Source organism: Parasteatoda tepidariorum, chromosome 2 (assembly GCF_043381705.1).
Source record: "Parasteatoda tepidariorum isolate YZ-2023 chromosome 2, CAS_Ptep_4.0, whole genome shotgun sequence".
Classification (NCBI taxonomy): domain Eukaryota; kingdom Metazoa; phylum Arthropoda; class Arachnida; order Araneae; family Theridiidae; genus Parasteatoda; species Parasteatoda tepidariorum.
In genome coordinates, this window is record NC_092205.1 from 44672573 (window position 1) to 44697273 (window position 24701).

The following is a 24701-nucleotide window of genomic DNA, read 5'->3' on the forward strand; positions in this document are numbered from 1 at the left end:
GAAAACAGCTTAGTTTAATTTATAAGAAAATTTAGTTTCTTTTATTTTTAAGAAAAATTCATTTGTATCTTCAAGGAGGGCGTCATTATCTGTAAGTATGAATCAAGAGATTTTTTATAGAATTTTTTTTAAAAATTTTTACAGTATTTTTATTGCAATTTTTTTAAATTTTTTTTTATTATTAAAGTAGTAAGATCATGGACCATATTGCAAATGGCCAGGAAAGGTCAGAATTCTTGGAACAAAATATGTTTTTCATTGACTGTAAACTTACATCATTATTATTTGTTAGTTATCATACATACTGTGGTGACTTAAAATCTTGATCCTGTCCTAAAATGATAATCATTCCAGTTTAACTCTTATAGACGATCGAAACTGCTTTCAAAGAAAGAAACAGCTGCTACAGCGAAATGGTAATCAAATTCAAGTGCTCTTACTGTTAAAACTGATAAATGCAAATTAATTTATGAACTAATCTTTATAGAATTTTATAAAATTAAGTCCATTTAATCAATATTTTTAAAAATAACTAAAAGAAAAATTTATTGGCTCAAAGCTTTTCTTATTAATTTTTAATCTTTTTTCAGTTTAAAAAAAAACCCATCCTGAATAATTATTTTAAAGCTTTTGCCGAGTTTAAATTTTAGATGAACATTTTTAGCTTTTTTTTTTTTTCTCATTACAAATTTAAAAGTGAAAGAATAGTTTTAGTTTTGATCTCTTTTCAATATTTATTATGTTTATAAGTTTGTTTGAAAATTGCAGTGCTGCCAAAAATTTTCTATCTCGCACTCCTCGAAATATTTAAAATTTAATCAAAATAACTTTAAATCCATAGATTGAAAAAAGATAGAGGTTGTGTGTAGGCAATTTGGGTTTTTCAACATGACTTATAAGGGGTCATGTATCAATTTTAATTAAGCTTTATGTAGTGAAGATTTAAAATCTAGTGTCACTTTTGCTATCTAATTCTCGCCTTTTGCTATCTTATTCGAAAGTCAATGTTTGTATGCTATTTATTTCTCTATTCAATTATAATTTTATTCATTTTATTTTTTGAAGTTAGTTGGAATATTTTTCAAATGCTCTATTTTCAGGTCTATTCATCTAATATAAATGATAAATTGATCCTGATGTATAAACCTAACGAAATGCTATATGTTATGATTTTATTGTATTAAATTTGATACATCATTGATATTTGATTTGTATTAAATTCGATACTTTCCATGAAGCATCAGTTATACAAAGATATAATTTTTTTTATAAATTTATTAGAAAAAATAAAAAAAAAATTTCCTTTATTTTATTGCATTTTGCACTTTTTTTCACCTGTGAATAGTTTTAAATTGCTAGTGTCATCATATAAAAATAGTAGTAACATCATTTTATTAGTAAAAAAACAAAACATCTTCCATACCAGTCTGAATCTAACAAAAAAGGATCCAAAATAATTTTCTACCATTGCTCAAGAGCTTTGATTACGGAACCTCTTTCAATTGAATATATCTGAGGTATGCACATATGACGTGTGTACAAGCTAGTAATTAGCCAACATCAAAGTATAAGTTGTCAGCATCCTATCCTTAGATGTTTGTAAATTAGTAGGAAAAACTAAAATAGAAAGTTTCCTTTGCAGTGCAAGTCTAAGTACGAGTGTAGAAACTGTAATATGAGTCTGTGTGTCCAACCATATTTTAAAATTTATGATACTGAATTAAATTACTTGGAATTTTTTGAATTATCCCAACTTGCATTCGTATTTATAATACTTGCATGATCTCCAAATATATTGTTACGTAATACTTAAATATGAAAATCTGAACATTACCTTACAAACGTGCATAGCGACTCAGTGCACTGATCAGTGGCATCACTTAAGTGGAGTGAACTACTGTATTAAAAGGATTAATTTTATAAAATTTCTGTTTTTTTTTTTTTTTTTCTGTTGAGAAATTTTTAAATAACTCTAGTTTCTAACTTAAAACGGTTATTGACAAATTTAATTTTTGAAAATGTGTAATTATTTTATTAGCAAATTTCATAAAAATAATATTTAAAAAAACTAGCGTTCAACTAAATGGTTGAGCCATTAATTTGAACAATGGTGTATATATGCACCATTCCAATTGATGATATTTTATTTATTTTTTATATTTAAAAAAAGAAATAATACGAAAGTGGCTTGCTTTTATTTATTGCTATCAGTTTATTTTATTTAGATGCAAGTTGTTATAAGTTCATTTGTTACTCTTGTATAGACAAATTTTCTTATACTAATTTATTATGCTGTTAGATTAATATTTTTTTGTATACTTTTTACATGTTTGGTTATGTTGCCTGTTTGTTTTTTAAATATATGTTTAATTCACAAGTTGGTATATAAAATTGCTAGAATAATTTTTCAATCAATTTTGCACTATTAATTCACTTTTCCTGCTAGGTGTGTTAATAGTGATAATTACTCATGTAGCATATTTTATGTGTGTTTCTTAGTAAGTCTCTTATTTTCAGAATTTTCTTACATAAAAATGGTTTTAATTATGTGCATTAAGTATACGATTATAAAATACTTAATTGCATAGCTCAAATTTTAGGTGGTGTTTTAAACTCTTTACATTCACATATTAATATGAATGTAAATGCCTAAAATATTGTATTGCAAAACAAGTGACCTTAGAAATAGTAATCAACAGCATTAATGTGTTAAGTTGCTAATGCCTGAAATATAATCTATTAATACCAATTATTTTTTTATTAATTATTTTTTGTTAAATTTATTTTGATTTATTATAGAGTGTTGGACTACATTTTCTTTAATGTTGACAAAAACTTTTTTTTTTCATTCACAAAATTTGTGAAAAGCATATTAAGTATTGAATAAAAAATATTTAAAATGTATATTTAAATATATTTAAAATGTATCAAAAAAATTACAAGATATTTGAAATGTGAATTTTTTTGGGGTTGTCAGAACTGTATTATTAAACATTAAGCAACAAAATTTGGATGGGAAAAAAATGTGATCTTTGCCATATTAAACAGCTTTTTTTATTCTATCATTTTCAAAAATTTATGAAATATATTTAATATTTTTTTATAGATTATATTTTTTATAGATTACAATGTCATACAATCATTATTTACAGGCCCAATTAATCGAGAAATGCGCCATCTCATTACTAGTCTTCAAAATCATAATCATCAACTGAAAGGAGAAGTGCAACGTTACAAGAGAAAATTGAAAGAAGCCACAGCAGAGTTAGCAAAGTTGCAGGTAGAAAAAGTAATGTAGATCTCTAAGCTAGAATGTCATAGCATTCACTTAACATCTTTAGAGTATACTATAATGATGTTATTTTATTTTAAAAGTGGGAAAAATTTGCATTTTATTCTATAATTTGGAAACATGCAAAGCTTAATTTTCCCACTTATTTTGTGTAAGTAAATTTTTATATGCACCTCTGGATAACTTGTAACTCATTTGTCTGTTTTAATGGATTAAAGACATTGGAAAAGGAAACTTTAATTGTGAGACACCTATGAAATATTGCTTTCAGTTTGTTTATTCAATGTTGAACGCATCTAATTAAACTGTCCTATTACTTTCAAATTATGAAGTAAACTGAGCTTAATTATTCTTTATAGATTTATTTCAGCCTCTATTTCCTTGTTTTCCAAGTTGTAGCCCAGTGTTAAATTTTAATATTGAATAAACAGGTTGTTAAAAAATTTTGAAACATAGTTATTTTTCACTTTTTTTTATAGAACAAAATAAAGTTCTGGGGATTTTTAGAGAATAAATGTACTAATAATAGTAAATAAAATTGGATGCTACATTAAAAATTTGTTTACCCCCCCCTTAAATCACTAACAAATTTTCTACGGTCAAAGCTAGAATTATTTTTAAAAAAATCCCAAATGAAAACTTAATATTTTTATATGCATGCTTTAAAATTGTAAAATTGAAAAACTTTTAAGTTTTTGATTGAAGTTATTAGCTTACCAACTTGTTGTACTGTATAAAACTTCAAATTATATTTATTGCAAGTTACTAAATTTTAATATTTTAAATAATAATTCAATTTTTTTTCTTTTAACATGAAAGCTTATACGATTTTTTAAATATTTTCTAAGTTAATCCATATAAATCCTTAAAAATTATTAAGAAGATAACTTGAAAAATATTTTATCTGCTGTTTAATTTGTGAGAAATTTTAATTTTTAATGAAATTTTTTCCCCCATATTTTACATATTTTAAATGTATAAATTATTTGTATTCTTAGATTATGTAAATCTTGGAAGAAAATATTTATTTTGATGTAATGTATTTCTAAACTTTTAAGCTATATTTTAATTCTGTTTTGATTCTTAATTCAGCCTTTAGCCAATGCTAGCGAACATGTTAAACATATAAAAGAAGAACCCACCGATACTCCTTCTGGACTGTCTAATAATCCTCCATCAAATGTGACCATCAAAGAAGAAGTAGTGATTAAAAAAGAAAAAGATGATGACAGTTGCCGAGACGAAGAAACAGATATTAAAGAAAAAGGAAAATCAGATGCTGAAATAATTAGAGACCTTAAAAGTCAATTAAAGTGAGTTAAAATTTGATTAAAAGTCAATAAAAAATCAACATTCAATTAAAATAAGTAACATTTTACCTGGAATTATATCCAATAAACTATGAAGTTTCTCAACACAGATCTATTTTTTGCATATGTAATTTATAATTTGCTTTATTATATAGCTTAATTATGTTCTCCCATTTTATTTTTTAAATTATGTACACTTAATGAAAAGAAAAGGACTCTTATTAACTTTTGATCTAATTTTCCAATTCTAAGTACTATTTTCAGATGTAAAAAACAGCTTTATTTTGCTAGTGTTTAACTCAAACCTTTTTTTTTTTTTAACATGTTTTTATTTGTTCTGCACATATTCCACGCAACTTAAATGGTAAGATTTGAAATTAATCTTTAATAAGATTTATGACTTATCATTAAATGAAAAGAACAAAAAGAAAAAAGGAAAACAATTTTTCATCATTTAGAAACATTTAGTTTTTTTCTGTTGAAAGCTCTTTAAAGACATGAACCTACCTGCATTATCAATGTGATGAAAAAGTTTATTTAATGAAATTTTTAAGAGAACTTTAATGTGGTGCTACAGTGTGAAATTGCTGCATGCTTAAACAAAGTCTGTTGTTGTTGTTGCACACCCCCTTTGGCCAGCAGTGCTAGACCAGGTCCATGATGTTAAACACCCTCAAAAAATCCAACACCGTCAATGGATCATCTGCTAAATCCTGTTTGGTGAGCCCCAGACATGCGATGATGTGGTGAGGCGAAGCCTGGTTTGAAGAACAGTTGGTACAAATTTCAAAGTTTTTGGATCCTTCTGAAAATTTCATTGATTTAAGGTCTCATTAGGAGTTAAGTCTCATTTACCAAAAAAAAGTTCACAATTTCAATTATCTCTAACTCTAATGTAATTTGTTATGTGCATATGAACAAGGTTGTAAGACTTTGTTTTTCTTAGTTTTTTTTCCTCAAGTATTTATCATTATTTTTTTTAAGTCAGCATAATCTTTTCCATTGCTTATTTGAATTTGATGAAATAAATATGCATTAATCCTAACTGCTTCTTTTAGATTTAAATAAGTGCAAATTTGAAAATTAATTGTTTGGGAGTAAACCATGTTTGGAACATTGTACCTTTAACACAGAAGAGGACAGTCGTTGCTTGTTGCTGTATTTCATAACAATAAATTAATAAAACTCAAAATATAATATTTATCTCCTATTTTGACCCAACTTAATACAAAATAATAATAAAAAAATATTAAAAATATGTTTAATGAAAATTCTAAGTTTAAGAGTAAATAATAATAGAGGTATTAAACAACTGTTGTTATTTATCATAGAAAATCACAAGAGGCCCAAAGAGAATTGAAATTGCTTTTAGATATGTACAAAGGGGCACCAAAAGAACAGAGAGATAAAGCTCAAGTAAGTTTTTTTTTTTTTTTGTTGATTTCAAAAGCCTTTTTTAAATGAATATTTTATTTTTAATTAATATTTTTAAGTAGTAGATAATAACCACCTCTGTGTGTATTAAAAAATGCTGTTATCTTAATATTTTTTATAAAATTTTTTATCTGATGCATACAGCAGCAAATCTATAGTATTATAGTTTTAGTTAACATATTATTTTAAGTTTCTCTTAAAATTAAAATATTTTTTGAGTTTACAATTTTTTACTGATGTTTGTAAATGATTTTCCTAGGGAAGTAGTTTGTAGAAGTTGACCCACCACCGTGCAATGTTTGTTACTGTTTGTGGATGTAATGACATTAAATATGGTATTCAAGAGTAAAACATCATTGTTAAAAATTAAAATGATAAATTCATTTGTTTTTTTATTTATATTTTTAGTTGATGGCTGCTGAAAAAAAGGCTAGGGCAGAAGTGGAAGAATTGCGAAATCAGATTCGTAAAAATTTGGATAACGAAAGAAAAGAACGGCGTAAATTAGCAGATGAAGAAGCTTTGAAGAAAATCAAGGCTTTAGAAGATTCTCTTCAAACTTTGCAAAAAACTCTTGCATCACAAAAACAAGTATTTTTTATTTTAATCCAAAAAAGTTTTGCTCAAATTGAAGTTTATATTATTGTAAAATAATAGGTAGTATTAAATAATTTTAATGCGATATTTATACGGTGTCCTTGAAATAGGGAAACGTCAGGAAATTTGCTCAATCTGGAAAATCTAGGGATATGACAGGAANTATCTCTTATTTTGACCCAAATTAATACAAAATAATAATAAAAAAATATTAAAAATATGTTTAATAAAAATTCTACGAGTTAATTATAATAGAGCTATTAAAATATAATTATTGTTATTTATCATAGAAAATCACAAGAAGCCCAAAGAGAATTAAAATTGCTTTTAGATATGTACAAAGGGGCACCAAAAGAACAGAGAGATAAAGCTCAAGTAAGTTTTCAATTTTTATTGATTTCTAAAGCCTTTTTTAAATGAATGTTTTATTTTTAATTAATATTTTTAAGTGGTAGCAAATAACCACATCTGTGTGTATTAAAAAATGCTGTTATCTTAATATTTTTTATGAAAATGTTTATCTAATGCATGCAACAGCAAATCTGTAGTATTACAGTTTTAGTTAACATATTATTTTAAGTTTCTCTTAAAATTAAGGTAATTTTTGAGTTTACAATTTTTTAAAGATATTTGTAAAATGATCTTCCTAGAGAAGTAGTGGGTAGAAGTTGACCCACCACCCGTGCAATGTTTGTTACAGTTTGTGGATGTAATGACATTAAATATACTATTCAAGAGTAAAACATCATTGTTAAAAATTGAAATGATAAATTCATTTGTTTTTTTTAATTTATATTTTTAGTTGATGGCTGCTGAAAAAAAGGCTAGAGCAGAAGTGGAAGAATTACGAAATCAGATACGTAAAAATTTGGATAACGAAAGAAAAGAACGGCGTAAATTAGCAGATGAAGAAGCTTTGAAGAAAATCAAGGCTTTAGAAGATTCGCTTCAAACTTTGCAAAAAACTCTTGCATCACAGAAACAAGTATTTTTTATTTTAATCCAAAAGAGTTTTGCACAAATTGAATTTTATATTATTGTAAAATAATAGTTAGTATTAAATAAATATAATGCAATATTTACAAGGTGTCCTTTAAATAGGGAAACGTCAGGAATTTTTCTCAATCTTTAAAATTTCGGGATATGACTTGAAATTTAACTAAAATATCCAAAAGAATCAAAGAAGAAGAATTAATTTAAGACTGACATATCTAAGTCCTATATTTTTTCTGAAAAAAAATTGTACAATATATACTACAATTTTTTGCCATATTAATATATTCTTATTTATTATGTTTATAAAATTATGGAAATAATTTATCAGTTTTAAAAAAAAATTTTCTTCAGAAAAATTTGAACTAACATTTAGTTTAAGTAAACAGTATTTTACCATCGTCATTAATGCTAACTGACATCAAATGTTACAGAATCAGACAAAATTAAAGTAATATATAGTAGTAATAAATATGTAATGTATATATTAATGTTATAATAATATTTAGCGTAATAATATAGAGTGAGACCTCTCGGGAGCGACCACTCTTTCAGAGTAAAATGGTCGTACATGGGGATTGGTCGTCACCGTCATTGACTTGAAAATCATATTGAAAGTACATGATTTTTCGCAAACAATTTAAATTTTAGTCAGTGTCATTTTTCTTTTTGGTCTAGAAATGCCACTTTTGTGTGTCATGAAAACGGGATCGATGGATAAAATTTAGTGTTAATAAAAAGTGACCTTAACTGATATAATTATGTGTAAAAACAAATTAACCAATTATGAATGAACTGTTTTAAATAAATAATGTTTGCATTTAATTTTGTATCATAAAAATTAGCTTTAAAAAATTAATATATTTTTTTTCTAATCAAACTTTTAACTCTAATAATCTAAAAATAAATCATTGGTTGTATTATTTTTAGTGCACTCTGATTGCAACATGATGTTGATCTCTATGTGCTTCAATCTAAATATGCATTTGTTTATTTACTTATGTTTTATGTATCATGTTTTAGACTCCATTCTGATCTTTTTGTAGACATTACAGGCATTTTTCACTACAGTACTAGCAGTTTACTTCCATATTAGCACTGTTTATAAACATAGTTTACATTCTATTTAAATTGCTATATTTTTCACTTGTACAGTTTCCATGAATGAACTAAAATAAAATTTCTTTTTACTAAGGGTTTTATTTATTTACTTTCTTAAGAAAATTTGATGATTGTGAAAATGTTTATCATTTTTAGGAAGAGGAAGCATTATTGAATGAAATGGACATTACAGGACAAGCGTTTGAAGATATGCAAGAACAAAATCTTCGACTCATGCAGCAACTGCGGGAAAAAGATGATGCAAACTTCAAACTCATGTCAGAGGTAACTAGTTTTTGATCATTACCAGTTTGTCAAACTAGATTAATGTCATATTTGTGCAGGGTTTTAAAAAAATTGCAGTTTTTTTTTCTTTTCCCTAGAATAAAACCTAACCCACTGGGTTTTTAAAATTGAATTTATCATCATTTCCTTTTTATTTTTTATAGTTTTAAGTAAGTTGTGCTCCATTAATTTGATTAATAATCAAGTCATTAATAACCATAATTATTAGCATATTTTATTATAAATACATTGATAAATTTAGTAATAGAGTTCAATTTAACTTTGTAGGATTTACCCATTCTGTTGTGAAATTATGAAAAACTAATACAGTCAAACCTCGATATCTCGAACTTGAAGGGAGAGGAGAAAAAATTCGAGATATCGAAAATCGCATGTTATTGATGGTAGAGTAAAGAAAAATGCTCTTTACATGCCTTATTTACTATTCCATATTTATTCTAAAAACACTTTTTACGCTTTCACTTAAAAAAAAGATTCAATTGTTGTTTGCTGTAGAGATGTGTAAGAAAGTTTGTCTATAACACTTTCTAAGTGGGCTATAGCTTTAAATGTCTCCTCTGACATATTCGGCTGCCTCTCTATAAATCTCCTTACAGTGTCCACTGCAGAAAGTGATTGTTTGTTAGTAACCTAATCACTATATCTTCGAGCACTGTGATCACTAAATCTTCGATTTCCTCATCCTCTTCTTCTGATAGTTCACAAGAAGCTTTCGTTTGAGCGATGATATTATTGTCATCCCACTGACTGCATCACTGTTACTGCATCATCTACGTTTACGAAGTCATGAAATTCCATGTCATCAAGCTTCATGAGTCCAGTCAATGTGTTCCAATCATTTTCGGTGTAGTTTCCAGTAGAATTCACGATATTGATTGTTTGACTACTTTGGTGATCTTAAATAAATCCAGACTTCTTGAAGACATTCATTATCGTAGAGGAAGACGCATCATTCCATGCCTTGTCAGCCATTCTTAAATTTTTTTATTTTTATGGAATATTTTTTTAATTTTAGAAAAAAAATCTTCACTATTTATAGAAAAAAAAAATTCAAGTTATCGAGGGATTAGAAAAAAAATTTCGTGAAATCAAGTTTTTTTTAACATTGAGTGTATAGGAAATTTGAAGGGATTTTTTTTCCTTCGAGATATCGAAAAATTCGTGAAATCGAGATTCGAGATAGCGAGGTTCGACTGTAATTGTTTAAATTAAGAAATAAATTATTTATTTTAATTCAAATGAAATACATGTTTTTAAAAAATAACTTAAAATTAAATATCCTACTCACTCTGTATTTATCTGACACACATCTGTATTCTTGATATATTTTAAAAATACTACAACTAATATTTAATTCTATAGAGGATAAAATCCAATCAAATCCATAAATTGCTGAGGGAAGAGAAAAGTGTGCTTATGGAGCAAGTGATCACCTTAAAAAATCAAGTGGATGCCCAAAACCAAGTGGTGAGAAAGTTAGAAGAAAAAGAAAGACTACTTCAAACAAATGTTGCAACTGTAGAGAAGGAATTAAGGTATAAGTTTTTACTTTTTTCAAACGATATAAGTTTTTGTGTAAAAATAATTACATTCAGCCATTTTTTATGCATTGTAAAATAATTTACATATTATTTTTGGAAACAAGAAATGCAGATTAACTAATATGTTATGACTATTGCCTAAGGTTGAGAGATAAACTTAGTATTAAAAAATATTGGTGAGATTTCAGCCTTAACAAAATACCTTAACAGTTTTGCAAATATAATATAAAATACTTGGAGTTATAAAAAATAAATCTTATTCTATTTTATTTATTTTTCAAAGAACAAAATTCTCCATAGAAAGTTGCCCACCCCCTCCTTTTTACTATTTTTCTTTTTATTTGCTTCAGAACTAATTTTCACTTCTAAGTTATGAAAAATTAGAAATGCTATTACTGCTTGCCATCGTTATCAAAATTCTTTTTTATTTTCAAAATTTAACTTCTGATAGTATTAAAGTTATGTGAATCATGAAGTAAATGTCTTAGTATGAGAAAAAAAAGAAACACATAATTAATTTGATTGGCGAGTTATAATGAGAGCAGATGTTAAATGTTTCATTGATATACCAGATTGTATCTAGTTTACATTATAATTTTTCTTATTTGGAGATATATTTTTTTCTTTCAACAAATACTGCATTCTGAAAAGATATGTTTTAAATTAAATGCAATTTTGTGATTGTTACTGCAATTGCTCTTGACTGTTTCAAATCGGTCTAAATTCATCTTAGCTATGAAAAAGTCAATTTTGTTTTTTAAATATTAAAGTTATGAAATATTAAAGTTGTTTTATAAATATTTTGTTAGGATTACATTGCTAGATTATATGAACTGAATTTTTAAAAATAAATCATTATGCGTTAAAGTAAAATTAAATTATTGCTCCTAAAGTATAAAACTGCCATTTTGAATATTCAAGCTGTGAAGTAATAAAGGTATTGGCTTTAAAACTTGTTCTACTTGATATTAAGGTGACAAATAGTTTCCTGACTGATTTGAGCTTAGAAATTTAAAGCTAATTCGTTAATGATTTAATTTTTAAGCCTAAGGCAACAGTCTGCTGAAATGCAAAAACGAAAATCTATTGAAAGTGCTCAATCGGCTGCAGATCTAAGGTTGCATCTTGAAAAATACTTATCACATCTTAAAGAAGCTCAAGCTGCTGTAGCTGAAAAAACTAGTGCTGTTCAGCAAGAAGCGTTTAAAACTAAACGATTACAGGTACAGTTAATTTACATTCTTATTTTAGAAAACTTCCTTATCCATTATGCTTTAGATTAAACCAAAAAAAAATTTTTTTTATCAAATTGCTTATTCTTTTCTATTTTGTGACTCTATTAACCTTTTTCTATATTTAAATGTGTAACAGGAGGAAATAATAAGTTTAAGAAGAAAAGTGGAAAGAGGGAAGAGGTTTGAACTTGCTACTACTCCTGATGAAGTGCTGGCAGAAGAAGTTAGAGAATACAAGGTAAGTTTTCAAAACTTCATTTTTGCAGAATTTATATTTGTCCTGATATTCTTAATTTTTCTCCTAATTTTCTGATTTTTGTACATAATCATAGCTTCTCATTTTCTACGAATACAAATTTTAAAATCCTCAATTTAAAATATTTGGATTTTTGATCCAACACTCAATGAAAGAACCAATAATTCAAACTTATTAACTTTTAATTATGCACATCATTTCAACAGTCATATAGCCTTACTACAGTATTTATTGTTTCTCACTTTTTGAGAATCCAGTCATTTTATGAAGAAAAAAAAAAACCCTTTAACAACTTTTATGACTTGAATTCAGGGGTCATACATTTATTTATTATATTCCACAAATGCCTTAACAAATCTCTTATGGAATAGAGCAAATGATTCATATCTTTTCATTTTATAAATGATCAATTCCAATCAATGTTTAAATATTTTTATGGGAAATTGAAGGATCATCTACTAAATAAGTTTCTAGCAAAAATGTTCAACTGCATATTCACTGTCTTTTTATTTTTAATTATTAAAACCCTGATTTAATAATATTTGGTTAAAGAAGTCTAAAACTCAATTACAAATTTCAATTAAATATTAGTCTGAGGAAATATTAACTAGATTACTGGATAGTTATTTTTTTTACGCAACAATACTATAAAAAAATTTTGTTCATTGATCTTTCAACTATTATGAGTTGTTTAGTGCTCCATTAATAAAATTATACTAGAAATTGTTAAAACTTTCTGTTCTGGACAAAATTAATTATAATATATTTTATAAATATAAATTAAGAATAATATATTTTATTATTCTCTTGTGATAAAATCTGCCTCAAATGTACATACATAGAGCAAATTATGCTTTTTTTTTAAGTTTGTTATTTACTCTTTTTAAAAGAAGTTTGGTTATTATTGATTTAACAATGTTGTTTTTTTTTTTTTTTTTTTTTTTTTTTTTTTTTTGATCCTCTACAAGTCCTGTAATAAAATGTTAATTGCTAAAATTGACTTTTTTTAAGAAATCATTTATAACATTTAATTAAAACTTTCATAGTATTTATTTTTTTAGTTTAATACTGTTATTAATGGAAATAAGTTTTGTGTTTAGTTTTACTTATGAAAATGCATTTATATTTCAATGTTAAGATATTTTTATGTGATTCATTACAATTAAAGCTTTCAATTTAATTATAATGTTTTATAGTTAGAGTAAGGAGTTCTATCTTTTATTACATGTATGTCATGTTTTAAACTGGTTTTAAATTTTTATAATTAATTAAAGTTTTAAATGTAAGGTAATAAAACTTTTGACATCTTTGAGTTAAGTATATTGTATTAAAATTCTCACTTTTTTATATAAACACTCTATACTTATAATTTTATTTAAGTGATGGAGCATCAAGTATTAAATAATTTGAATTTACTTTTTTTTTATTCATAAAACTGAATAAGCAGTAAAAACAGAGGCATTTTATTGTTACAAAATAGTCAAAACTGATTCTTCTGTTACAATAAATCTTAATTGTTTTTTTGAATAATATTGTATCAAGTCTCAATTCGATAATCTATAGCGTAGAAGGCATACCATAGATTTACCGACATCAAAATTTAACATTTATCCCAGTATGTTATAGTGGAGATATAAAATATATGTATTAAGTTTGAGATATATGTATTAAGTTTAGTTGTACAACTTATATAACTACTAAAGTGAAAAATGAATGTTTTTCCTGCTCACGGCCTTTGTTTTGTTTTTTTCACACTAAGAAAAAAAAAATTTGACTTTGATTTGTTAAAATGACAAATTTTCGATAATTTCTAATATATTCACAAAATGGTATATTGGTGTATAATTAAAATGTTCTATCCAAAATTAATTCTTTTTCATTCTTTAAAACTCTTATTTGTAGGAGCAATTGACTTGCCCATCTTGTAAAGTAAAAAGGAAAGATGCAGTTTTGACTAAATGCTTCCATGTGTTTTGCTTTGATTGTTTAAAGACTCGTTATGAAACAAGGCAGCGAAAGTGTCCAAAATGCAATGCCAACTTTGGTGCTAATGATTTCCATCGTTTGTACTTAGCCTAAATATTCCGGATTGTGTAAGGATTATATACCTAGGCGCTATTCTTTTTTATACCGAGTGGCAGTGATTCTTTATTTTTATCTCTTTTTTTTTATCGTATGGATTTGAAACTTACGAGTTAAGTTTTAAAATTCAGAATGTTGTTGGTGGATTATTCTGTGTATAATGCATCGTTTGGAATATTTTCAGTGTTTACACATGTATTTATTTGTTAAATGTTTCATTATATCATACTTTTATAAATTTCTTTTCTCATTCATTGTTGCATCATTGTGTCTGAATCTTAAAATAATTGGTTTATAAAAATCAACATGTGCATTTAAATGCTTTTATGCATTAACACAGTAAGAAGCAATTCAGAAATATTCACTGCAAATACACTCTAAGTAGTGGCCAAAAAACCTGTCAATTATAAATATGGATGGAAAAGTTATAAAATTACTTATTTAAAGTTTTACTTGTAACAAAAATACCATTGGGTAGAATTTTATGCTGATAAATTTCATCTTAGCAAAGTGTGTATATCTCATTGATATATGAATATGTGTAGAAAATATTGACTGTGAAAATTAAGTAAATGTTGATACCCATGTATATTATTAGGTATTTATTTGTATTAAAAATGTTTAAATGATAACTACTATAGTGATGGGGGGACTTATTTTTAATTTATTTAATTCAATACTTCTATATTAGGAAAATTTTTAACATTTTTGGTAATGTTCTTTTTACTATTATGATTAATTTAAACTTGTAGGCATTGTTTAAAAATAGACGAAAAACAATGGCCACAACTGTGCCTTTCACTTAAATTATTACTACAGTTTTGTAAAAAATTTATATATACATATATATTCCTGAATTTATAGGGAATTACTTCGAAATTCATATAATTTTTCCCCCGAAGTTTTTTCTTTTTTTATGTTGTATTAATATAAAAAAATTTTTTTTTTTGGCTTGCAAAATGTTTGAATGCTATCAAATGTAAAGAAATTCATATATGCATTAAAAAAATCTGATAAATTATATTTTCAAACTTTTTTTTTGTATTTTATTTTAATGTATTAAAATATTAATTCCACACAGTTATATTAATTCCACAATTTTTTTCTTGTAAAATGTTTTTATACTGTTAATAATATGCAGCAAAATACTTCAAGATTTAATTTCAATGTATCAAAATACTAGTGCTGCATGATTTGTTCTGTCCTGTAAAATGTTTTTATACTCCTAAAAATGTGCAGTGAGGTAATTTATATATATAAAAGTTATTCATTGTTTTAATTGTGAAACATTATACATTGATTACAATGCTGTTTCTTTAAGATCTGTTGAAAATTTTTGTCTGACTTTTGAAAGCGTTAATTTATATTATTTAAATTTATTGCCGATGTAATTATTATTTTTACTTATAAGTCATGACTGTAAGGGGGAATACCTCAAATATTGTGCATTTTTTTTAGAAAAGTTTATAGATGTTTTGCTATGTAAATAAAAATATTCATGACTAAATTAAAAAGTGAGCAAGTTTTTTCAATTTTCTTTTGCTTATAGGTAATTTGATATGAAAAATGGAGTCTTTCAATAACTTTTTTTTTTGTCTGCAATGTACACTGTGTTTCAAAGTGAATATAAAGATAATTTGAGTTATGAAGTTTTCAATATTTTTTAACCTAGTGGCAATATTATTTCAGCTTTTTTTAAAAATAAAATTTAATTTTGAAGCTATTTTTCTTACATGGTATGGATAAATTAGATTTTGTCACATCAAAAAGAAAAGATATTAAAAATTGTATTTTTTCGCCAAAACAAAGAAAAATACCTATCGTGAACATTTAAGTAACGATAAGCTGTCAATTGATCTTCAATTTCAATTGAAGTTTGTCTATAATTTATGAAAGTTAATAATAATTTGCATTCAAAAGATTGTTTCTCTTTTGCCTATATCTAGATCTTAATTCACTATGAGCTGAAAAGTAACAAAATCGGAGAGTGACACTACCTAAAATAATCTGTATAAAATTTTAAATCAAGTAATTAAATTTTGAATTGAGGCTTCTTACGTACCGTTGTTAAATTGAAGCATAAAAGGATTTGTTTCAAAAACAACTTTTCCTGTGTGATTTTACTTTGTTAATTTAATAGAAGTAGTAGGTTTTCAAATGCAAGGAGTTGAGGCATTTTTAAAAAATTAAAATGTCTCCACCTAAAAGTTTATTATTTTTTTTCTTTTGAGCAAAAGGTTTTTAAATTTAACTAAATTTCCTATCTACTGCTGTTTAAATAGTCTGAATGTAGATCTTAACTGCATTTAGCAATATAAACTCTGTTGAAAAAAAAATTAAAATGTATAGTATCTATTTTATTCACACAACCTTTTTATATAGTTCATTTTGTGGTGATTTGAAAATGAATTTGTCTCGTTAACTTGTAAAAAATTCGTTTTTTTTCTTATGTGTCATTCCTTTTAACAGATTATTTTTCTATTTAAGTTCCATTAATTCTTTTTTTTCCTTAAAAAAAATTAAATGTAGACATACGGTGAATGTGAAATTCTTATAATGTTGAAACCTAATCCTACAATATGCGTAAGCATCTCTGTCCCTAGTAGGACTAGATTTTTGTTAATTATAAACTGCTTTTTTTGAAGGATAAAAACATGGTTTATCACAAATTAATCTCACTTTTTTTTCTGTAAATTCTCCATTTTCCTATTACTATTCTATTAAATTTTTTTCTGTAAAATATGCTATTAAGTAATCTCTGTTTAAAAGTTTAAAAAAAAATTTATAAATTATTTAACTTGATTTTGTATCAAAACTTAATCATCTAAAATAATTGCAAAATGCAAAGCATTGTGAAATTTATTTTTATTTTATAAAATGTTACAAAAAAGTAAACAAGAGCAGAGCTAGCTATAAGCTGGTTATAAATAGAATAAAAATGTAAGAAGTTGTTCACATGAATCATGGCAAAATTCGAATATATAAGATTAAATATGATATGTAGTAACAATAGCTCTGACATTATAAAATTAAATAAAAGATGGCAAATTATTGAACAAAATATGTGCACTAACACCACTTCTCAAAACTGTAAAAATATTCCATGTAGATTAACTTAATGTTATATTTCACTATTTATTCTAATCAACAAACAAGTCAATATTATAATGTAACATAAATAAGTTTGATGAAATGCTGCACTCTGATTCACAGTATCTGCTTCAGCTAAGACAGCTCTTTGCGTAGTTATTGGTTCAGTCATTTCAACACTTGTTTTGGAGCATTTGAACCAATTACTTCCTACTTCAAATGGCCCTTTATTATCAACTCTCATTTTAGCATCTATGAATTTCCAATACTTGAGATCTTTGAAAAAATAAGTACTTCCTGAAATAAAAATTTATTTGAGCATTTAAAAAATAACATTAAAAATTTTTTGAAGCAGTTGTTTTGTCTGTAGTTTAATCATAAATAGAGGCAAATACAATTAGTGGGATCATGGAAAAAAAGATCTAATTTAGAGCTCTATGCGGTCTATAGATTTCTTGGTGTTGTTAAATTTATCAAAAACAGAAACTAAATCGGTTGGTCACCTGGCCAGAATGCGGGATGACCATTGCTGTAAGAAATTTTTTTTTTTAGCTAACTGAGTATCTGCGCTCTTGGTAAGTCATGAATTTTGACTATTGTAGAAATTTGTCATAGAAAGTCATGATTTTTAATGGACAAAGGCTGAAAAATCATGGATATTATGCATTGGAATGCATAATCCTCAAAATCAAATCGTCTTTTCCTAATTTAAGTACAAAACTGCATTGTCTGGTCATAATAGCTCTGTGGTTCGGAAATCAGACTTCGGTCCAGAGGGAACTGGGGTTCGGTCTTCGACTTCTCTAAGATTCACCGAGTTCATGCTTATAAAATCTGTGGAATGGAAAGTCCTGTGGCTGGTTGCTGATCAGTTCCATGGATACATAGAACTGGAAAATATTTTTCCTTCAGATCTATGCCAAAATCGTGGAAGTGGCATCTCGAATGAGTGGTGCTGCCATCTATCCGTGGGGTTTGGAGCTAAGACATACTTTCACCCTGGCGGTCCTCTTTTGTCAAATGAAAGACGCACCTTGACTGAATTCTCAAAAGGCCAATGGTTGGTGAACTTGGCTTGTCCAAGTGTTATTAGAAACAATAATAACCGCATTGTTGCCTTACCCTTTCATCATAAAATTGTCATGTTAAGAGTTGGTGGTATTAACCATTCCTCACAGTAATGTGACTTGTAAGAGAATTTTCAGCTATGTAACAAAAAGCCAGCTTTAATTCTGTTCTTTGTGAAAACAAACTTGAAAAAATTGGTTGACTGGGAAAGCAAGTTAGAAAGTATTTCAGAAAAGTTTTTATGTAGTGTTTTAAAAAAAAATGCTAAATCAGTCACTCAATCTGATTTAAAACAGTAGAATAACTTTTCTTTTTAGGGGTAAAAAAATCTTTTTATTGTATTGATCGTTATATTATGCTGTAGGCACAAAAAGTCTCGGGCTATTTGAATTTCTGAGGTTCGCAAGTATGGTCGCCCAAAGGTGACTAAATATTACAACAAATGGCGATTGAAAAATAGTCTACTTAGTGCCGTCTGATTGCCACTTTTTCGTCAAAAATGTAACCTGTATGCATTTTATTTAATTTTTATAAATAAGGAATTTTGTATCACTTCAAAAATTAATGTACTTCTTGTTAGATCTTTTTCTTTTTTTCATTCTAGAAATGAACCTTGAAATGTTTACCATATTTTAAGAAATACTTCAAAAGAAATGCCTCACATCTTTAATATCAAAATTTTTTTAATCGTTTAAAATTTTAAATATTTGAGAAAGTGGCCACATGTTTTAAAAAGTGGTCATTGTTAAAAATACTACAACTGGCCATTAGTATAATGTCTTAGTTTTGCCCTATAATATTCACTGTGTTTTCATTCATAGATCATTAATACCATATTTTAAAATTTGATTAAGAAAATATTGAACTTAATTAGAAATATATATTGGTATGAGAGGATATCAACTAATTAATACTTTTTTTTAATGTAACAGTCAATACAAATTTTCCATGCATTGATTTGAAACTATTATGAGTTGATCAGTATTGGTAAAATTATATTAGAAACTCTAAAAACTTTCTGTTCTAAGCAACGTAATTCTGAAATTAGAATATTTTATTATTTTTTTGCGATAAAATTTGCTTTTATAATGCTTAAGTGCATTGGTTAAGAATGTTAATGTTGATGATATTTTAATTTTTTTACCTTTTCTTTTATTAATGCTTGAAATAAATTGCAATTTTTTTTTCTTATCGTGATTACGTGATTCGTCGTAGACTATTATCATGTTGGTTTCTCAATTAATTTAAATTTAATCAGTTATACTAAATATCAATTTATACTAGTTTGAAAATTATTTTTATTACCGTGATTGATTTTGATCAATGCATTGCGGTAACTATTAGTAATAGTTTTTGTCTTAATTATTATTAAGATGGCAAATTTATTTATTCAGTATTAAGTACAAATTTGTTGCATAAAATGTATCAAAAATTGCGTCTAAAAACTTTTTCATAAATTGCGGCGATATCTATCTTTTATACATCAACAGCTCTTTTAACATGCAACAAAGCTTTAAATTGGTCGTGCAGGACTGGTGAACATATGGAATCCATATTACCATCAATCCATTGAAAGGCTGCATCAACATTTTGTGGAACACCTCTCCAAGCTGATATTTTTCTTGGATAATCAAGTTCAACTCTTCCTTCAGATTCATCTAGTTTCCAATATTCTTTCCCACTGAAAAGATATGTTTTGCCATTGTGCCCCCATACAATAGCTGCATCGATTCTTTCTAAATCGGGTGGCAAACCGAGATCTGTTAATGGTTTGGGATAACCAGGCTCTAAACGGTTTGCCTGAAACAGCCAATAAAGTTTACCTATAAAGAGAATATAAAACGAATGAAATTGAGTTTTGTCTAAATTATGCAATATAATAAATTGGAGTAATTATTTATAAAACATTATTCTTTTTGTCCCATGAAAAAATATGTCGCTTTATGGCAATTAATTAAAACAGCCGGGAAATAATGCACAGTGCGCAAAATGAAAAAGTGAACACTCTGATTTTCGATCTAATGAATTGATTTTTGTGCTTACTACAAGATTCTTAACAGCCAAGCAATTATATCTTTTGCATTTAAAATATGATAACAATGCACTGAGTCATAACTTCACGCAATTAGTTTTTAGTAATAATGTAATGATTAAAAATTATGTTATTTATTAATTATAAGAATAACCAGGATTCGAAATTAGCGATGGTCCTTTAGTCAGTGACTACCATAAAATAATTATCAGTGGTCTTTCGGACCAACAATTAATGGTATGCTCTTTTGGTTTTATTATTTACAGTTTGTTGTTTTTATACAAAATAGTGTATTTCATTCTGCGGGTTCGATCCCCGTCCCAGACACCGGATTTTCGGGATGCAGAAAATCCTCAGCAGCCATGTCGTATGCGGCATGTAAAAGATCCCTGGAATGCCTTATTGGCTCTTGGCATTTCCGGCAAAATTAAATTCCTGTGGTGGTACTTATTCCTCTTGGCCCAGAACAAGGCTAGACCAAGTCCAGGAGACCGTTCACCTACCGAAAATCAAACACTATCTGCGGATCCTCCAAAATAAATTTTTTCTCCAGTCCCATACAGGATAGCAAATGATCTGGTGAAGCCTGGTGAGCATTTCTAATAATTAAATTCCTAGTGCACTTTAGCATCCAAATAGAGTCTCGGTGCTGCCATCTAGTGTGGCAGAAACTAGACATCTAAATTAACATGACCAACGGTATCTCACCCATTGTGGTAGTCCTGAAAGAGTGGATACCACCTGTGGAGAACGCATTAGGTCTGCTTATCGGCAAGACCGATTGTGCAACTCATTGGAAATAAAAAAAAACTTTACATATTCTCTGTATTGTATTTTCTCATTTCACTTAAAGAAAAATCTTAAGACACGCCCAAAGAGACCAGGGAAAATGTGTACTAGTCTAGTAATGTCACCTAGTTACTGGTCCTTAGGACCAGTGACCTAACTTGATATTTGAAATATATAATCCAGTATACAAACATATAATTAGAAATATGTTCCTGGCGACTCCTATAATTCCTTGTAATTTATTTTATTTTATTTTATTCTACTTTTTTTTTAAAGGAAAGATCATGGCTTGTTCATTCGATGAGAACTTTCTTTTTAATTTTTAACTAATTAGGCATTGTCGCATTAAACACACGAAATAGAAAATTCAAAACTATGGATTACATGTGCACACTTCAAAAATAGAGATTCCCAAACTTATGACACAGTTTTTTATGTATATCAACAAGAAGATTTTGAAAATGATAGTAAAGATTGATTGTCAATGAGTAATTAACGAGCCGGTAGCATTTTTGCGGACTATCATCAGCAATGAAATTTTTGCCTTTGCTTTATGGCAGAACAAGAAAAAATTATGATACAGTACAATTAACATGCAAATTATCACACAGAAAAAAACCCGAATGCAAGGAATGTGAGGGAATATTCATAATAAAATATAGGTATATAAAATACATATTATAATTAACTACAAATTTAAACTGACTGTACAATTTTTAATTTTCAGTTGATTAACTGGACTTGGATAAACAAATTTTTATTATGTTTCATTATATTCTTAATTCCTAATTTTGAATAGTGAAGAAAAAAAATATTAAAATCATTGTTGTTGTAATTATATTCTTGATAAAAAGATATATTTTTTTATAAATTCAAAACTAGAGTTGTGGAATTTAAAAAAATTCAAATTATAACAGGGTGAGTAGCCAGATTTTTCAACAAAAAACAAGCACCTTAAGTACTATTTAAGCACTCAAAAATATTTTTATGCATTTTCCAAAAAAAAAAAAAAAAAAAANAAAAAAAAAAAAAAAAAAAAAAAAAAAAGAAACGATTACGATTTGAGCAGTAATAAAAATTATTTTTTTCTATCATTTAAATTTCTTAATTTATAAACATAAAATCAATAAAATTCAAAAACTTTACATAATCATGATAAAATAACTAGTTTCTGATAAATATTGCACAGAAAATTATGAAAATCATGCATTTTTTGTAATTTAGAACGACAATCGATATGGCAAAGAAAAAATCTACTATTAAAAGATAGAAAATTAAGCACTTTTTACAGACCCCGAATAAAAAAAGCACCTTTAAGGGCTTTTAAAAAACGTAAATAAAAAATAAGCACTATTTAAAAACGCTACGCACCCTGTTTTCACATACTTAATGTTTTGAGGACCTGATCTTAAATATGTTAATTATTCAGTGCCGAATATAAGGCCATAAGTTTCGAAATTTGACACAAAAAAGTACTTTCTCTAAATAAACATAAATCTCAAAATATGGAGGTAGCGATAGATTAATTTGCATAGAGGTAAATTAATTTGCATATTTAAGGTTAGAACGTGAAAATCTGATCATTAGTTCAAAAATTATTCAGAGTGTTCACTTTCTTTCCATTTTGTGTATATTGCTGTAAAGTTGTTGATTACCCAGTTAGTAACTTGATAAATACCATTTTTAATTTTAAAAAATTAAACTAATTCAAGTAACGGGATTTTTAAAGCAAACGATTTTATTTATGTCATGCGCCTGAAAATTTTAATTACGTTGTTGAAATATAGAAATGCAAACTTTGGAAGCTATTTTTAACATATTTTTCAAAGAAAGTTTCAAAAGAAATTTTTGAAAACTGAAATATTTTCATATTTTCAAAAACTGAAATAACTTTATATGAAGTGTAAATGCTACGCACCATTTATATTTATCGGGTAATTCTAAATCAAATTTGTAATTAAGATTTTTCTCTTTCTAAATTTTATACGTCTTCACAAACGATTTCAGTTTATTCACCAAGTTTGGATGCAATGTATAAATTTACTTAACCTGTTGAATGCTACGCTAATTTTACATGGCTTGCCAGTTTGTGCAAAATGATTTTCTCAGTATGTATTGCATTAATTTCTTCAAACCATTTAAGTAACGATAATATAAAAAGATTGAGAGCATTAAAAATTTACTCAAATTATGTGTTTCTAATAACCTTGGCTTAGCCGGTCACCCCTGTGGCGCTACGAACAAACTCAATGCCGGTCACCGGTGACCCCCATAGCATCATTCAACGTGTTAAGAAAAAAAAAATTTTTTTTTCTTTTTGAAAATCACAATGTTTCTCTTAAGAAATAATATTAAACTCACCAGAGAAAAATACTATTTTTGTATCACCGGGTCTTTCATACAATGCATCTACCTGCTGTATATCTGCTGGAAGGTCATGCCAAAAACGATCAATTGCCACAGGATAACCACTTCTCAAAGTTTTATTCATGTCTAGTCGCCAAAAGTGCTGAAATAATTTTTCAAAAAAGTTTTATATTTTATATCACAATACATAACTTAACAAGAGAAATATATTTAAGTAAAATTCATGCATTTCAATAACGGTTTATAATTCTTTTTAATCTATTGGCTCATGGGCATCTTTGGTGGGGGGGGGGACAGTGAGTATAAGCCCCTTCAATAATTAGAAATCTCTATAAATCCCGCTCAATATTTCAGACAAATAATGAAAATATTCATAAATCATCTTCTATTTAAATTCATCAGAGTATTAAATACTAGAAAAGAGATCAAAACAATTAACCTTTTTGCAGATATTTAGGAGATTTAAGAAATTTGTTCTGGAATTTGGATTCCGTATGTCCCCTTCCCTCCGAAAAAATAGGACTCCTGCCACGTTCATATATCGGTGAGGTGGTTACCTTAGCTCAGGAAATTTCCCGGTCTCTCTTTAATTCTTATAAAAAAATTTGAAAAGCAAAATAGAATTAACTAAGAAATATTAGTTTAATGTAAAATAGTTATGATGATAAAAATACAAAAAAATTTAATTCCATTTCTGAACATAATTTTAAGAGAGTCTGACATTAAATAACTTATTGAATAACCCTATACTATATTATTTTCTGTGATATCTAAAAGACTATTATGCCGTTATAGACATTATTTATTTCCTAGCTTTTAAATGTCCTTTATTTCATAAATTTATATTTCTTAATCTTTAAATAAACAAATCAATTAATCCAATTTTACAAAGAGATCTAGAAATATGCAGTGACTTCAATGCTATCACAAAGGCAGTGTTACTTATCGCTTTCTAGATCAAGGTCTAATTATGTAATTCTGGCCCTATCTGTACAGGTAAAAACTTAGCACTATTCTTACGATTATCATGTTAAGTTGGTTAATCTTTTTTATTGTGCAACATACAGGTAAGATGCGTTTTAAAAAAAAAGTAGTGAATAGAAGCATTAAAATTTTTTAAAAAAAAATGGTTGAAAGTTTTCTCTACACATAAAGTTACCTGTATTCACCTAATTTGTAATAAAAAATCAAGGAGCCACTAAACATAT

The 24701-nt window shown here is 26.8% G+C and overlaps 2 protein-coding genes across 9 annotated transcripts in view; one reads left to right on the forward strand and one right to left on the reverse strand.

Moving 5' to 3' along the window:
- Positions 1-15661, forward strand: part of LOC107440485 (E3 ubiquitin-protein ligase Bre1) — a 35095-nt gene extending 19434 nt beyond the window's left edge. Inside the window, exons 11-20 of one of the 8 annotated variants that reach the window (XM_043042661.2) lie at positions 369-416; positions 3153-3280; positions 4385-4605; positions 5934-6018; positions 6445-6627; positions 8884-9012; positions 10396-10568; positions 11620-11797; positions 11946-12047; positions 13968-15661. In XM_043042661.2, the coding sequence (XP_042898595.1) occupies positions 369-416; positions 3153-3280; positions 4385-4605; positions 5934-6018; positions 6445-6627; positions 8884-9012; positions 10396-10568; positions 11620-11797; positions 11946-12047; positions 13968-14144 (1424 nt within the window). In that variant the 3' untranslated portion in view covers positions 14145-15661. Of the gene's footprint in view, positions 1-368; positions 417-3152; positions 3290-4384; positions 4606-5933; positions 6019-6444; positions 6628-6923; positions 7009-7435; positions 7619-8883; positions 9013-10395; positions 10569-11619; positions 11798-11945; positions 12048-13967 lie in introns of all 8 variants that reach the window. The other 7 variants (XM_043042659.2, XM_043042656.2, XM_043042655.2 and 4 more) reach the window with 7 other exon arrangements.
- A 1333-nt stretch (positions 15662-16994) lies between these two features.
- Positions 16995-24701, reverse strand: part of LOC107440486 (matrix metalloproteinase-17) — a 71618-nt gene continuing 63911 nt past the window's right edge. Inside the window, exons 6-8 of the mRNA XM_016053424.3 lie at positions 23488-23635; positions 19865-20128; positions 16995-17534 (exon numbers count right to left, since the gene is read on the reverse strand). Of these exons, the coding sequence (XP_015908910.2) occupies positions 17269-17534; positions 19865-20128; positions 23488-23635 (678 nt within the window). The 3' untranslated portion in view covers positions 16995-17268. The remainder of the gene's footprint in view (positions 17535-19864; positions 20129-23487; positions 23636-24701) is intronic.